Source organism: Micromesistius poutassou (genome assembly GCF_964030765.1).
Source record: "Micromesistius poutassou genome assembly, chromosome: 13".
In the NCBI taxonomy this organism is placed as follows: Eukaryota; Metazoa; Chordata; class Actinopteri; order Gadiformes; family Gadidae; genus Micromesistius; species Micromesistius poutassou.
Genome location: NC_140283.1, coordinates 2,911,400 through 2,927,282, shown reverse-complemented (window position 1 = coordinate 2,927,282; position 15,883 = coordinate 2,911,400). Strand labels below are relative to the sequence as shown.

The 15,883-nt window shown below is 48.7% G+C and overlaps 2 protein-coding genes across 3 annotated transcripts in view; one reads left to right on the top strand and one right to left on the bottom strand.

Moving 5' to 3' along the window:
- The window catches only part of eps8l2 (EPS8 signaling adaptor L2), a 16,507-nt gene extending 8,629 nt beyond the window's left edge, over positions 1 to 7,878 (top strand). The window contains 11 exon segments of the mRNA XM_084477811.1: positions 705 to 791; positions 887 to 961; positions 1,923 to 2,071; positions 2,454 to 2,625; positions 3,109 to 3,143; positions 3,281 to 3,386; positions 4,409 to 4,534; positions 4,831 to 4,918; positions 5,104 to 5,284; positions 6,087 to 6,219; positions 6,672 to 7,878. Of these exon segments, the coding sequence (XP_084333937.1) occupies positions 705 to 791; positions 887 to 961; positions 1,923 to 2,071; positions 2,454 to 2,625; positions 3,109 to 3,143; positions 3,281 to 3,386; positions 4,409 to 4,534; positions 4,831 to 4,918; positions 5,104 to 5,284; positions 6,087 to 6,219; positions 6,672 to 6,749 (1,230 nt within the window). The 3' untranslated portion in view covers positions 6,750 to 7,878.
- Positions 7,879 to 8,793: 915 nt separating this feature from the next.
- On the bottom strand, positions 8,794 to 15,019 carry fads2 (fatty acid desaturase 2). 2 transcript variants are annotated; one of them, XM_084477133.1, is made up of 13 exons: positions 14,888 to 15,019; positions 13,433 to 13,743; positions 13,069 to 13,179; positions 11,854 to 12,051; positions 11,447 to 11,548; positions 11,193 to 11,318; positions 11,021 to 11,081; positions 10,782 to 10,858; positions 10,391 to 10,488; positions 10,184 to 10,280; positions 9,982 to 10,061; positions 9,587 to 9,712; positions 8,794 to 9,207 (listed from the first exon to the last, which is right to left on the bottom strand). In XM_084477133.1, the coding sequence occupies exons 2-13, from the start codon at positions 13,646 to 13,648 to the stop codon at positions 9,156 to 9,158; spliced, it is 1,344 nt and encodes a 447-aa protein (XP_084333259.1). In that variant the 5' UTR covers positions 13,649 to 13,743; positions 14,888 to 15,019; the 3' UTR covers positions 8,794 to 9,155. The 2 variants fall into 2 exon arrangements, with proteins under 2 accessions (XP_084333259.1, XP_084333258.1); XM_084477132.1 differs by having other exon boundaries at positions 14,796 to 14,954.
- Positions 15,020 to 15,883: the final 864 nt, after the last annotated feature.

The window sequence follows — 15,883 nt, the reverse complement described above, 5'->3', positions numbered from 1 at the left end:
CCCCGCGGCAATATGCAGGCATATTGTCCAGCCGGTTATGGTTTGCTATGCCCGGGTATCTCTCTCCCTCGTACCCACTTCTATCTCTATCTCTATCTCTATCTCTATCTCTATCTCTATCTCTATCTCTATCTCTTTCTCTTTCTCTTTCTCTATATCTATCACTAGCTTGATCTTGATCTCAACTATTTCTCTCTCTCTCTCTCTCTCTCTCTCTCTCTCTCTCTCTCTCTCTCTCTCTCTCTCTCTCTCTCTCTCTCTCTCACTCACACTCACAACTCACACTCTCTCTCTCTCATTCACACTCGCATTCACACTCTCTCTCTCATTCACACTCACACTCTCTCTCTCTCTCTCATTCACACTCACACTCACACTCTCTCTCAATCGCAGTCTCTCTATTACTGTCCCGTGTGCCATTCTCAGGGCCTAGCCTTCTAGTGTTGAATGTGTGGGTTGGTGAGTTGTTGTCTCACCTAAACTCACCTAACCACAACCTCTTGAATATGAATGGAAAAACACTAGCTTCTCCTAACTGAGGACTCTTAAGCTGTGTGTGTGCGTGCGTGCGTGCGTGCGTGCGTGCGTGCCTGCGTGCCTGCGTGCCTGCGTGCGTGCGTGCGTGTGTGTGCGTGTGCGTGTGTGCACACGCCTGCACGTGTATGTATGTGTGCTAATTGTTCCGGGCTTGTCTGTTTGCAGAGGGCATGCTGACCCTCAGGGCCAAGCCCCCCACCGAAGCAGACCTTGTTGATAGTCTACAGAAACTGAAGCTGGCGTTGAACCTCTTGGTGAGATATCACAGCGACCCAAACCCACCAGCCAGCGCTGTCATTGGCCGGGCCAGGCCACTCAGCGTTTGTCTCTGTGTGTCTCCCCCCTGCAGGCCAAGCTGAAGAAGCACATCCAGAATCCCAGTGCGTCTGAACTGGTTCACTTCCTCTTCGGGCCGCTGGAGCTGGTAAGATAGCAACAGTGATTTCCATAAAGGGTCAAATGTGCACTGATTTGCCAGCTGAGGCGAATGCGTTCCCTGGTTCCCTGTTTGCCTAAGCAGGTCCACAATGGCTGGGTACATCCATAATACCTATTGTACAGTCGCCGTGTTGACTCAAAGGAGGCCCAGCCCACAGGCCATTATCAGCCTAGTGCGACCGGGGCACGGCCTGATGTACATTTAGCTGCTCCGACGGCCCCATTAGCGTTTACAGAGTTCGATTCTTGAGGTTTTTAATTGATGTCCCGATGAATGTTTTGTGTTTTGTCACGCGCTGTCACCACACCGCACGACGCCTGCCTCCCTTGTCTGTCCAGCCCTCGTCTGACAGGAGAAATGTGGCTCGCTGTGGCTCTGAGATGGGTGCAGCCACAGTGACATAATGTGGTGGAGCACATTCACTAAGCGGCGGTATCATCCACGCCCAGATACTGCTGGGTGGAGAGTCAGCCAGTGTTGAGCCCTGAGCCTCTGGGTCTATTAGGGACACCGTGACACAACTTTTCCAAACTTCTCGGACACGCAGCGTAATGGGAAACTATTTCCAGAAGCAGTTTGGACGTACGGTTTCCAGTTTGTCCTGAGTTGTCGTCTGTGTTGCTTGTATTCTGTGGGAGTAGCCTTCATGGTTTGTCATCATGAGTCAGTGAGAAGCATTGGTTATAATCAGCTCTCTGACATCCTCCGTCTCACCCACTCTCTCTTCCTCTTCTGTCTATTAACGTATGTTCCTGTGTGTGTGTGTGTGTGTGTGTGTGTGTGTGTGTGTGTGTGTGTGTGTGTGTGTGTGTGTGTGTGTGTACGCATCTGCATGTCTGTGTGTGTGTGTGTGTGTGTGTGTGTGTGTGTGTGCATGTTTGTGTTTTTGCATGTGTGTGTGTGTATCCTTGCGGTGTGTGTGTGTGTGTGTGCGTGTGTGTGACAGGTGCTCCAGAGCTGTGGTAGTCCAGACCTGGCCCGCTCCGTCGTTGCGCCCCACTTGTGCCGGGACACGGTGGACTTCCTGCGGGGGAACCTCTCGCCTAAAGAGACGACCATCTTTGAGCTGCTGGGCGAGGGGTGGACGAGGCCCAGGTACCCGCTGACACGCGCCCGCTGTCGTGAACGCGAACGCGCCCTGAAGATCGTCTTCAGCTCGGCTCATTAAAGGGTCTCCACGCGTGGCCCATCAGTGTCTATTAGCAGATACAATCCTCAATGCCAACCTGGACTCGCTAATAACTCGCTTCTTTCTAATCGATGCTGATGGCATTAATGCGTTCATACATTAATGCGTTCATACATTAATGCGTTCATACTCATGCTTCTCTTCCTTCGTGACCAACTGAGGGGCCCTCGGGTCCACGCTTGGCCCGTCTTCCTCTCACGTTACGTCCAGTCCTCCTGTCCTCACACAGCCGGTGATGCACTGACGGTCATCGTCTCGTTGCCCCCCCCCCCCCCCCTCCCGCTACAGAGCAGACTGGCCCAGGGACCAGTGCGCCCCCCCTTACTACCCCAAATTCCGGAATGGATGGGAGCCCCCCGCGGAGCTCTTCAAGGTGTCGCCGTGGGAGACAGAGGGACCCACCCAGGGGCCGCCCATGTCCCCCACCACCCCAGACTACAAGAAGCAGTCCTCTGGGGAGGTGAGGAGGAATGGATGCTAGCCGGCGTCGCAAGCTGTGGCCTACTCTGGCCAGTGTCTGGATGTGTGTGTGCTAGCCAGTATCACTAGCTGTGGCCCTAGCTGTGACCTTAGCTGTGACCTTAGCTGGGGCCCCAGCTATGGCCTTAGCTGGGGCCCTAGCTCTGGCCTTAGCTGGGGCCCTAGCTCTGGCCCTAGCTGGGGCCCTAGCTCTGGCCTTAGCTGGGGCCCTAGCTATGGCCTTAGCTGGGGCCCTAGCTCTGGCCCTAGCTGGGGCCCTAGCTATGGCCTTAGCTGTGGCCCTAGCTCTCGCCTACTCTCTGGCCTTAGCTGTGGCCTTAGCTGTGGCCCTAGCGCTGGCCTCAGTGTGTGGATGTATGTATGTTAGCTGATGTTGCCAGCAAGTGCCTAGATGTATTATTGTTTCGAGCTGTCGTTCTCTGGACTGTCATATTAAACTGTCCCCTTTTCTTTCTTTTCATAGTTTTACGGAACTCATTCGTCCAATTCATCAAATGGGTAATTCAGTTATACTGTATATGTATTCTATTACCATATGTGCCATCTGGGTTGAATGAAGTCTGCTGCCGTTCTGCGTGATGATTTGATAACAAACTGTCAGGATTTTAATGAGAGCAATGTTCTGCCGCTGACAGGTCTTATAACGGGATGCCACCCACCCGCAAATACGCCAAGATCCGCTACCACTTCGTCGCTCGCAACGCCAACGAGCTGTCAGTTCTGCAGGACGAAGTGCTCGAGGTAAAATAATAAAAACCTGACAAGGAAACCCGGTGCGTCTCTCTCAGCGCCCGCGACACCCCCTGCATCTGGGGCTGGGGGCTGGTGGGCTCTCGCAGCGTTGTATTGTAGCTCAGCGCTGGGATGTGTTCGTACAGCCATCTCAATCAAAGGCTCCCCGTTCAGCCGGGAGATACTGACACACTTTGAATGCAAATGTGAATCATTTGCGTACAATGAAAGGGAAACCATTTTGGGCACTGGGCACGTTGTCAGCACATGCAGTGTGAGTTCTGCGTGTGATATTGTTTCTTTTATGTAACGTGTAAAAATGACTCCAAGACACTGGAATTATTAGTTGGGAATACAGGCGGGTTGAACATTGAATAGACTTTGAGTCATGATCTACAACGATAACCGTCGTCCATCACTTTCTGACCAGATAGAGCTTTTTGTGGTCGTACTGGTTGCACTAAGAGCTTTCTGTTGAGGTAAGGGCAGCTTACTCAATTATCCAAACAATTATAAACTGGAGAATCAAACACATGCAATAAGGGTCATATGCACACAATGCTTTGAGTAAACATGTAGGCCACGTCACAGAGCAGTGACAACACACACACACACACACACACACACACACGTGCACTCGTCTGTATTGAACCTGAATTGAATCGTTGTGCGTGTTGTGTTTTACCACAACTTGTCTTCTGAACAGAGGTTGTGTCTGTTCAGAGCTCACCTAGACTCTGCATAGCCACACCCTCCCACCCCTCCCACTGACTGTATGTCGTACGTCCCGGCACTTAATGTACGCACGCACATGTCGTACTTAGTTATAGCACTTAGTTGTGTAGCATCTCATCCTAGCTGTCTTTGTTGTATTCTTGGAATGGGTTAACCTAGCGACAGCAATATATTATACATTAGTCTGACTAATGTACTTATTGTAAGTCGCTTTGGATAAAAGTGTCTGCTAAATGCCCTGAATGTAAACGTTGTGGTTGTGAGAGTGACGACTCAAGTCAGTGCTTGCGTTCCAGGTGATAGAGGACGATAAGCAGTGGTGGAAGCTGCGGAACCGAAGTGGGCAGGCCGGCTACGTCCCCTACAACATCCTGGACGTGGTGAAGCTGGAGGACCCACAGTCCATGCAAGACCCCTTCCAGGTGACCTCACACGCTGACACACGCACCCTGCCTGTCATCAGCTTGAGCAACCCGACTCAGACAGTCTTCAGCTCCTGCATATATAACAGGATACAATTGATGCGGACTAACACGGGATATTAGTTTGAGTGCCGCTAAAATGATGAGAAATGAGAAATGAATTCTTAAAATGCATACCTGATATTTGCCTCCATGCTGCTACACGGTAGCTCACTAGTGCCCTCTACATGTGACTGTGTGTTTGTGTGTGTGTGTGTGTGTGTGTGTCTGTGTCACTGTGTCCACTTTGTGTCCAGCATGGTCAGGCCTACAGAGGGCCAGCCCCTACGAGTCCCATGGGCCAGGGGGGGGACAGCTTCGGCGTCGCCAGACACAAGGACAAGGGTGAGTCTGAACCTGAAGTGAAGGCTCGTTTCGTACTCCAAACCCCCGTGGATCGGCGGCCCGTCCAACACGGCCACCGGTTGGTCAGACGCTGATCCGTGGCCCTGGTTACCACGGTGTCTGTCCAACGCAGCTCTGTCTGTGTCTGCCCGCCAATGCTGTCTGTGTCTCGGTGTCTCGTGTAGTGATATCGCACCAGATGGACGAGGTCAACGACGAGCTGCTGAAGAGAATAACCACAAACAAGAGCCAGCCGCCCGCCAGGAACTTCCGCGTGGAGCGCTCCGGCGGGAGCGGCATCCCGCTGACCTTTGACTCCAGCCCCCAGCAGGTCACCGCCTGGCTCACCGCAAAGTTCAGCAAACCGTAAGTCTACCCCGTGGTGGACGTGTGGGTCCTGATCTGTGGCGCGGTCCCCAGCGATGACTGTGATGACAAGCGGCCTCGCATGAGCTGCTGCACAAGATGGGCGCTGACCACGTGTCATTTGGTCCAAGGGAACGCAGCGGAATAACCACTTGCTTTGAGTTACCGTGGACACGTTTGTTAAAACATATTCATCCTTATGGAGCAACCGTTTCACATGAATCAATAAGCATAAGTTATGTGCTTATATGCCAATGTTATATTTAAGACAGCGTTATTATTGTCACTCCTCATATCTGTGACATTGATAAGGTACGCCACCAATCAGTACATGAGGCAGCTGGCATGCAGAGATACGCAGTGTTGTGCAAGTTCACACTTCACATGAACTAGTTCAAAGTTTCATGTTCAGTTCATTAACAGTTTTTTTTAGAAACCGAAGAAAAACTGTTGGAGTGAGTATTCTGTGCTTATCTTTTAAAATGAATCCTCGCCATTACCTGCTGCCCATCACTACAATCTCAAATTGTTGTGGATATTATTTGTACACCTGTTCCATTCATCACAACTAAGGCAGTAACTCTATTTAATAAACATGTCATCTGGACCAATTCAGAATGTCACAAAATCGTTCAAGTTCAAGTTCTTTAGTTAAAAATATGTTACGTTCAGTTCAAAGTTCATAGAAAAATGAACTAGTTCTAATGAACTGTTGAAATGAACTAGTTCATGCACAACACTGGAGATACGCCTCCAGGCCTTGTGCTAAGCTAACATGCTAAGGGCCGGTGTGTGCGTGCAGGACGGTGGAATGCCTGGGCATCCTGACTGGGGCGCAGCTCTTCTCCCTCAACAAGGAGGAGCTGAAGGCCGTGTGCGGGGACGAGGGAGCCCGCGTCTACAGTCAGATCACCGTGCAGAGGGCACAGCTGGAGGTCAGTGCACACACACACACACACACACACACACACACGCACGCACGCACGCACGCACGCACACACACACACACACACACACACAGAGCTTCTGCTGCTCATAAAACTCATGCAATCTCTCTGCTGCTCATAAAACTCAAAAATGTGTGCAATTTTATGCAATTTATAAGTAGTTTCCTGTTGTGAAAACTGGGCGATAAATATTGATTGTTGCATTGTTGAATCTGTCAATTCTCTGTTTTATTATTGTGAGTGTAACAAAAAAATTTCACTCATATCAAAAAGGAATCACAACGCTAAGGTGCTTGGGACTTGTAGTCAAAAGTAAAACCTACCAGCAGTTTAACCTTTTTCTACCCCATGTAGATACTTCCTCCATTCCTTCACTTACTCACACAAAGTGGCAGTATTTTTAAAGTCATTCACTAACCGTGGCTGTCATTTCATCACAGAAGAGCACTGGGGACTCAGAACTCGAGGAGATCATGAAGAGAAGACAGGAGAAGATTGGCTCCACCAGTGAGGACTGAACCCGCCCACCTCACCAGTAGCCAATCCCAGCCCTACACGGCTGATCATTGTTCCACCCGTCCAATCTATTCAGAGCTTACCATTTAAGCAATCATATATATATGTCTTCACAAAGACACACCCTACAGTAGAATATACCGAATTGGTGTTGTACAAATTGTAATTGTATATTTATTTTATATCACTGATAAATTTAAGTTTTCAATCGTTTTCTTATGTTCTTGCCTTTTTCCTCTGACCTTATAAGCGTATACTGTTGCTTCAAGAAATGTGTGTTGTATAAAATAGAGAACACAACGTGATTGACTGTTGAATGCTTGTGTGTGCATGTGTGTGTATGTGTGTGTGTAATTGTCGGTGTGTGTGTGTGTGTGTGTGTGTGTGTGTGTGTGTGTGTGTGTTGGGGTGTGTGTGTGTGTGTGTGTGTGTGTGTGTGTGTGTGTAATTGTAGGTGTGTGTGTGTGTCTGTGTGCATGAAACTAATGAAATGTATGTGGGCAAGAGACGTTTGCGCATACACTGAATAATAATTAGCAATGGTGTTTACTAAATAACATGTAATTATTAACCAACAATTGCGTAACCAAAATTCCTGTGCCAGAATCTATTACATACCAATACCATTCCAATATATTTGAATTGATCATTGCTTTCATGTGATTACTGTTTACAGACATCATTTTATAACAAAACATATTAAAGTAATGTCATTCTAGGTTGAAAGCAATATATTCATAATCATGTCATGTGATATTAGCTACATTACTGAAATAATTAGGGTGCATATCCTGATAAATTTATATTTCCATTCCATCTGTTTCCCAACCTTTCAGAATCTGGCATAACAGGGGCTCTTAACGGCAAGTTGTTTTAGAAGGGAAATTGCATGAGGTCTCGTTGGAGTCTGTTTTTAATGTGCTTTTTTTGCAGCATGTGAGGCACCTCTCCATGAAATACTCAACACATAATGTAACATGAGCTTGATTCACTGAGAAAGTCGCTGTAATTCTTTTAAAAGTGTTAAATAGGTGTTCGTTTAAAAAGAGGTTAAGCCAAATAAAGAGGGCTGTTGTAAATATGAGGATAAAATGAGTTAATAATGTCGTAATAAAAATGAATAATGCTTACGCTCTTGATTCCATTTGATTCTTTGTGTGTATGCACCTTTAATCCCATCTCTCTAATTGCCTCAATGTAGTAACGGTTTAATCACATCTATCATGTTTATACTAATGATTTATTTTATTACCGTTACCGTTGCTCTATTTATATTTAATTATGATTCATGTTTCATATGGTGTCTGTTGCTGATAGCGTTACGATGGACAGAAACTGAGACAGAAACTGTTCTCTGCCTCCCCTTTCTGTTTGATGCTGGAGACCACATAGCTCTGCTGAGTGGTCAGAGGCTGGACGCGCTCCAATGAAGACTGGGGTAGGGAGAGGCTGTGCCATTGTCTCCAGTTAAAAGCATCTTGTTCAAAGAGCCTAAAACGAAAGGGGAGCCCATGTTCCTTTGCACGTGTTCAAAGTACAATAAAGCAGTCGAAGCAGACGATGCACACATTGCTGTAGTCTCTTGGTGTTGCTGTGGAGCTCGGGAGATGGGGCCTGGGGTCAGTCCTCAGCTTGATGAGAATCTCCAGATCCTTCTCACTCAGTGTCGTACGCTGAGCACATCAATGAATCCCCTCCCTGGCGCTGGACAAGAGCCATGCTGTTGCCGAATGAGTAAAAACTGACGCTAAGACGCTACGTTTATGTAAAGTTAGTCACTCACGATAGTGGAGATCACATGGCCCTTGCTGGCTTACTGATAGCCACATATGGAAATTATGTAAAGATCTCATAATCCTCCATCTACCAAGAGAAAGGCTCTCAGCCCAAGGGAAAAGCTGGGTTTAAAGCACAGAATCCAAACAAGCAAATTCATCTAATCAGTGTATAATAGAAGCCTAATAAAAAAAACAATATAAAATATAATATAAAAAAAATCAGAAATTAAACAGATCCCAAAGCTAGGGAAAAAAGAGGAACGTTCACTATTCAGCCAAAACTTTATTGATAAACTTATTGTCCATGATCGATTAGAAAAAAACATTCACTGTTTTAACAAGTAACAATAAATGCACAAAATGGTATTCAATACAGCTTTCTAGCACAACAGTACTGTAAGGCAGCCTAGAATACCCACGGAGCTCTAGCACATGGTGGGAAATCCTGCACATCAAAGTAAACCAGATTGACTATAAATACAATAGTAAGAATAGATTGTTCCTGCACTACACCGTATTACAAAGCCACACATACATCATTTATCTCTTAGGCAGTGCATGACCTTTTTTTCTTTTTGGTAAATTTCAAACAGCATGGTTTCAATTTGTGTGGAATCCTTGTTGTTTTGCTCACTTATGGAGATAAGCATCCAGCCAGAGGTCTCCTGAGTTCTTAAGCGACCTAGAAACACAGACACAGAGATTAAAACAATAAAGAGAATGAACAGAAATCAAAATACACCATGAACGATAAAAATAAGTCAAAATACACCACGATAACCATCTGAGAGGAAAAACCCAAACCCTCTGCGGTACGAGAACACAGTATTTCATACGCTGGATTTATCCATATCTGGTTACGCGCTCCCATAGAAGGCGTGTCAATTGAGTTGACCGAGGAATATATAATCATTCCATCCAATGGGACAAAACCATTCTATTCCAGTCGTTAAGCTGCCTGACGACTACCCTCCCTCCACCTCTAGCCGCCCCTCCATCGTGAGGACGTCCCTCCCGGCGTTCAGCCCGGCGCCCGGCTCCTGGTGATAAGCCCCGCCTACCGCACGACGTCGGCCACGCCCCGCCACAGCGTCTTCTCCTGGTACGGGATGCCGTGCTTCTCACACAGAGCTCGCACCAGCGGCGCCAGGACGTGGTAGTTGTGCCGCGGCATGGTAGGAAACAAGCTGCAGCCAGACGGGGGGGGGGGGGGGGGGGGAGAGGAGAGAACAGTAACCATAGTAACACGTCTCTCGGTTTCATCAGTGTGTTGGCAGACCGGTGGAACAGTCTGCACAAACTCTCCCCGAGGATTTAGTGAGGGAGTGAGTGCAGACGGATTCGGTGTGGAGAGGCGATCGAGGGCCTGGGCGCTCTGCTTCTGTCTCTATCAAACGTAATGAAGTCACAGTCTCATAGCTCGCAAAGCACACAGAAACATTGTGGCGTCACTTACTGGTGCTCGATTTGAAAGTTCAGATGTCCGCTGAACCAGTCATTGAAGCAGGACTGTTCTATATTACAGGTGGCGTTCAGCTGAGAGGGGGGAGGGGGGGAGGAGGGGGGAGGGAGAGGAGAGATTACAACACAGCCGCAGTAGCAGCAGGACTCGGAGCTTCCCCCCCGCTGGGTGTGTTTGATGAGCTCACTGTACGTACCTGCATGCTGAGCCAGTCCTGCTGCTTCTCGTGGTCGATGTTCATCGGCAGATGATTCATCTGGGTCACCCACACGAACCAGTGGCTCTCCAGGAACCTGCCACACACACAGGGAACAAAGCAAAGCCATGGTCCAACGTTGCAACGCCGCGAACGAATCAATGGCACAGGGAGGACTGGAAACGTCGCGGTGTGAAGATGGATCACCTGACGAAGCTGATGAGGGCCACGGAGCCCAGCAGGCCGTAGAACGGAGCGTAGCAGCAGAAGTAGCGCAGGTAGTACGACATGGACCAGGCCAAGTCCTGCGCGACAAGAGCACATGCTGTTGGGTACAAGTATGTATGCTAACAAATGTACTCCAATGATTAAGCATCGAAACGTATTTTATCTTTTGAAGCATCATTGGATCACGCTACGTGCTATTTTTTAATCTTTAGCATGCAATATATATATCTATATATATATATAGATATATACAATATAATGACTATATTATGGATTGAAACCAGTACCTTTCAGCTGGGAATGAACCACTGCGGCTGGTTTGTTTGTGTCATAATACAGAGGAGTTAAAGAATGAATCTTGAAGTCTTACCACCCAGTCCCGTCGAGAGAACATGGCCCGTAGTATCTGGATGTGGAAATACACTGGGATGAGCAGCGGGGGTCCGACTGAAGGAGCCAAAGACAGACTCATGAAGGATCACAAACGCACCCACGGCTCCAATTGTTTCAGGAAATTCAACATGCTTTTTTTTTTTTTTTTAAGTGAGCAATTCAATGGATTTCAAATAATTCTAAGAAAATATAAAAAATAAATCAAAGAAAAAATACCTAAAAAGAAGTACTGGTGTTGGTGGTGATAGGGCATGTATTTAATCTTTTTAATGCCATACTGCAATGGAAAACAAACAGTCAGTTGAGTCGAGCGCACCAGGGCCCAGATGAAATACATGGAACTGTGTCATAACCAGGTCACATGGTCTCCTGCGCTGGTCCTCCTCACCTCCACCGGCTGGGTCTCCCCCACCACAAAGACGTGCAGCATGTTGACGTCAGGGTCCTTGCTGAAGACGTTGGGCTTGGCGTGGTGCTGGAAGTGTCTGTGGTTCCACCAGTTTCCAGAAGCACCCTAGGGAGACAGAAGGCGGGACTTCAGTGTGCAACAGCCTGGAGGTGGCCTGTAAGAACAGGACGGCGTCGATCATTCAGAGCGTCACACGTCTCTCATGGGTGAGGAGGTGCAGAGGGACACGACACCTTGAGGTGACCGATGATGAACTTGTGGAATATGTGATTCCAGCGGGACATCTTGAAGACAGACAGGTGGCCAAAGTCGTGCTGCAGCCATCCTGCCTGGGCCTACAATATGGAAACGATAAACAGAGCGCACATGAGACTTCACCCATTAACAACATCAATGTGATTCTTTCTTTTTAAGATTTAAAGTGAGACAGACGGGAAGCTATGGGAGATAGAGGGGAGGAAATGCAGCAAAGGACCACGGGCAGGAATCAAACCCGGGTTTTCTGCCCTCAGGACTAGGCCTTAATGGTACGCGCTTTGCCCCGTGAGCCACCGGGGCTCCCCTGACTCTTTCTTTGATCCAATAATCCCATCAATTCATTCATTCATAAGTCACACTACAATAACCCTCTCCCCGTCACCTGAGCGACAGCCAGGACGAAGGAGCACAGCAGCGTGGTGCCCCAGCCCGTCCCCCAGAGCCACACGCTCAGCCAGGCCAGCAGCTCCAGCAGCAGGATGTGGCCCAGGTGGAGGCAGAAGAAGAGGGGCTGAGCCCGGAACAGGCCCAGGCCCTCCGCCCGGGTACGCAGCGCCTGGAAGTCCTCCGCCACCGCCGCCTGAGGACCGGGGCCGGGGGGGGGGGGGGGCAGGAGGAGGGGAGGAGACGGGAGCATCACTACGGTGCAGGTTGTAGTGTGGGACGCTGTAGTGTGTGTGTGACGCTGTAGTGTGTGACGCTGTAGTGTGTGACGCTGTAGTGTGACGCTGTAGTGTGTGTGTGACGCTGTAGTGTGTGACGCTGTAGTGTGTGTGTGACGCTGTAGTGTGTGTGTGACGCTGTAGTGTGTGACGCTGTAGTGTGTGACGCTGTAGTGTGTGACGCTGTAGTGCGTGACGTTGTAGTGTGTGACGCAGTAGTGTGTGACGCTGTAGTGTGTGAGGCTGTAGTGTGTGACGCTGTAGTGTGTGAGGCTGTAGTGCGTGACGCTGTAGTGTGTGACGTTGTAGTGTGTGACGCTGTAGTGTGTGTGTGACTCTGTAGTGTGTGACGCTGTAGTGCGTGACGCTGTAGTGTGTGACGCTGTAGTGCGTGACGCTGTAGTGTGTGACGCTGTAGTGTGTGACGCTGTAGTGTGTGTGACGCTGTAGTGTGTGACGCTGTAGTGTGTGAGGCTGTAGTGTGTGACGCTGTAGTGCGTGACGCTGTAGTGTGTGACGCTGTAGTGTGTGACGCTGTAGTGCGTGACGCTGTAGTGTGTGACGCTGTAGTGTGTGACGCTGTAGTGTGTGTGACGCTGTAGTGTGTGACGCTGTAGTGTGTGAGGCTGTAGTGTGTGACGCTGTAGTGCGTGACGCTGTAGTGTGTGTGTGACGCTGTAGTGTGTGACGCTGTAGTGCGTGACGCTGCTCATTGACCAATGCAAATGCAGTCATACTAATAGGTTGTAATCATAAAGGAGAAAGGAGAAAATATATACATAAATATAAGCAAATGACGTGTGTGTTTATCCAAGAGGTAAGAATAAAGAGGTAGAGGCCCATGTGCACACTGCTATAATAGATGGCTGCAAAAGAAACTCCCAAAGTGACTTGATGATTTATAAAGACGAATATTCCAAAAAAACGACACTAACGTTCTTGTTGCGGTCCTGGCTGGGCTCGGTCACAGCCAGCTCTCCGATCAGCAACGGCTTCAGGAACTTCTGCACCAACTTCGGGTTGGGATGGAATGCAACAAAGGCCTCCTGCACGATCAAAAAGAATAAAAGCAAGACAGAACCGGCAACTTAAGTGACGTGTAAGACGGATGCTGTGTGATCTGGCAGAGTTTTTTTTTAAGGCTGTTGCACTACAATGTACTCCATCTGAAGATCCCTTTAACGGAGACTACCGTGCTGAGCAGGGCGTGCAGGAGGACCCCTGTGTATGTGTTAGCAGTGGCAGCCGTAGTGACGGTGGCGCTAACGGAAAAGCCCCAATTATAGAAGCGGTGGTTACCGTGGCGTCCTCTCCGGCATAGTGGCTGATGACCCTGAGCCCCCCTGGGTGCCTTTTGGCCCACTGGGTGACGTTGTACACCTTCCTATTGATGACGAGCCACTGGTCGTTCCTATGGCAATGCTTCTGCACCTCGTCCCAGGTGTAGACACTAGCAGCCCGCCCGCCGCAGGCACTCGTGTCGACGGGCTCCGTCAGCTGCCCTCCGCCGCCCATCGCCGCAGAGCTGAGTGCTGAGTGCTGTCTCTGACCCCAACGGATGACCGCCCGACTGGAAGGTAGGTGCCGAGTGCTGAGCTTACGTTTTCCACCTAGGTGCAATTACAGCAGGGTCGAGTTAGAGTCCGGAGAAGCGGGACATATATATCTCTGTAGGTTCCAGCCCCGGGCCCCTGAGAGACAGACATGTATATCTCTGTAGGTCCGGGCCCCTGAGAGACAGACATGTATATCTCTGTAGGTCCGGGCCCCTGAGAGACAGACATGTATATCTCTGTAGGTTCCAGCCCCGGGCCCCTGAGAGACAGACATGTATATCTCTGTAGGTCCGGGCCCCTGAGAGACAGACATGTATATCTCTGTAGGTCCGGGCCCCTGAGAGACAGACCTGTATATCTCTGTAGGTCCGGGCCCCTGAGAGACAGACATGTATATCTCTGTAGGTTCCAGCCCCGGGCCCCTGAGAGACAGACATGTATATCTCTGTAGGTCCGGGCCCCTGAGAGACAGACATGTATATCTCTGTAGGTTCCAGCCCCGGGCCCCTAAGAGACAGACATGTATATCTCCGTAGCTCCAGCCCCGGGCCCCTAAGAGACAGACATGTATCTCCGTAGCTCCAGCCCCGGGCCCCTGAGAGACAGACATGTATCTCCGTAGCTCCAGCCCCGGGCCCCTAAGAGACAGACATGTATCTCCGTAGCTCCAGCTCCGGGCCCCTGAGAGAGCACCGGGGCTCCAAGAGGCGAGGACCAACTCTAACCTGTTGCTCTGCGCACGTTAACCACACAAACGAGTGTAATTCTAGTTAGGTCAGAGACCACAGAGTCTTCGGGAATAATTGATGATGCAAAAGGGTTGACATGGTTTGGCGTGGCTACTACGACCGTTTACGCCGGCATCGACACGTTGCATAAGCATCTGATATTCATAGGCTACATTATAATCACAAAATACATTGAAATACCACCTCGATTAAATCGGCTATGCGTTTGTTACAAATACATCACCCGTAATGTAATATGTAATAAATTAATATCATCGTGGCCATTTCGCGTTCAAATGGCCTTCTAATTCTAGATCACTAGTTAGCGAGTAGACAGATGCAACAGTTAACGCAGTAGACATCGCATGGGTTACTTACTACAGAGAATAAAGACAACGTGCGCCCACTGGAGCCAGGAATCCTTCCTCTGCTGCAATCAGATCAGCAAAACGACGCCCTTTTAGGCTCACCTTTTGCGGAGATCCTTCCTAATAGTTCGCCTCCAATTGGATCTTCTGCCCTAACGCGTTCACTCGCAGATTCACCCACTCATTCACTCTAAATTCCGAGCGATCATTCGAGGGATGGTGGGCCAATCCGCGCGTATCCCGGACCAATCCGCGCGTATCCCCGACCGCTGGCATAATCGCAATTGGCTCAATGAAATCCATCCCAAAATGTGGCGTGCGTGTGGCGTGCGCTTCAGCAGAGTTGTGGGAAAGGTAATAACGCAACTCGGATATTCCTGGTAAAGAAATTACATTACAGACCACTGGTGTGTTCAAGGGTGGAAATATAGCAGTACAGTTGATGCTGGTAATGCAATGCTGGTACATTGCATTACATTGCATTTGTTGTGCAGACTCATTTGGCCAAAGTGGATTCAGGTGCATTCAACAACGAAGATATAGCCAAATAGTGAAAGAATCAGTTGAGTCCATAACAATTCATCCAAAAATACTGACGAATTAGGTCTTATTCGTCTGTATTTAAACTGCGTTCTTTCTTCATAATTTAGATCCAGAATATTGTTGGAAACTGTTTTGGAAAATGAGCAAAATCGTTAAAATTCACAATTGCATTATATTTTCCTCTATATTACGTATAGCCTACATTCCACAAGTTGTGTGGATAAAGCCAGACAGTCGTCTGCTGACGCGTCGTCTGAAGATACACAGACACCACCAGATGGTGCTAGTGTCCTCTATTAGAAATACACCTTTCTCATCCTCGTATGACCTCCAAAACTCAAATCTTTGGTGAAGCAACCCCAATCCCGAGCAAATTTGCCTTTGCGGAATTTGTTAATTCAAAATTGAATAACAGGCCTACATATAGACACACAGTAGACGCAGTGTGAGCAATAACCAATCTCCCTAACCAAATGCATCGCTAGTGAGCTACACAATGATTTAAATCGTCCCCAATTTGCTTAGGGAAAATGTATTTTGCCTTAGGCAAAATGT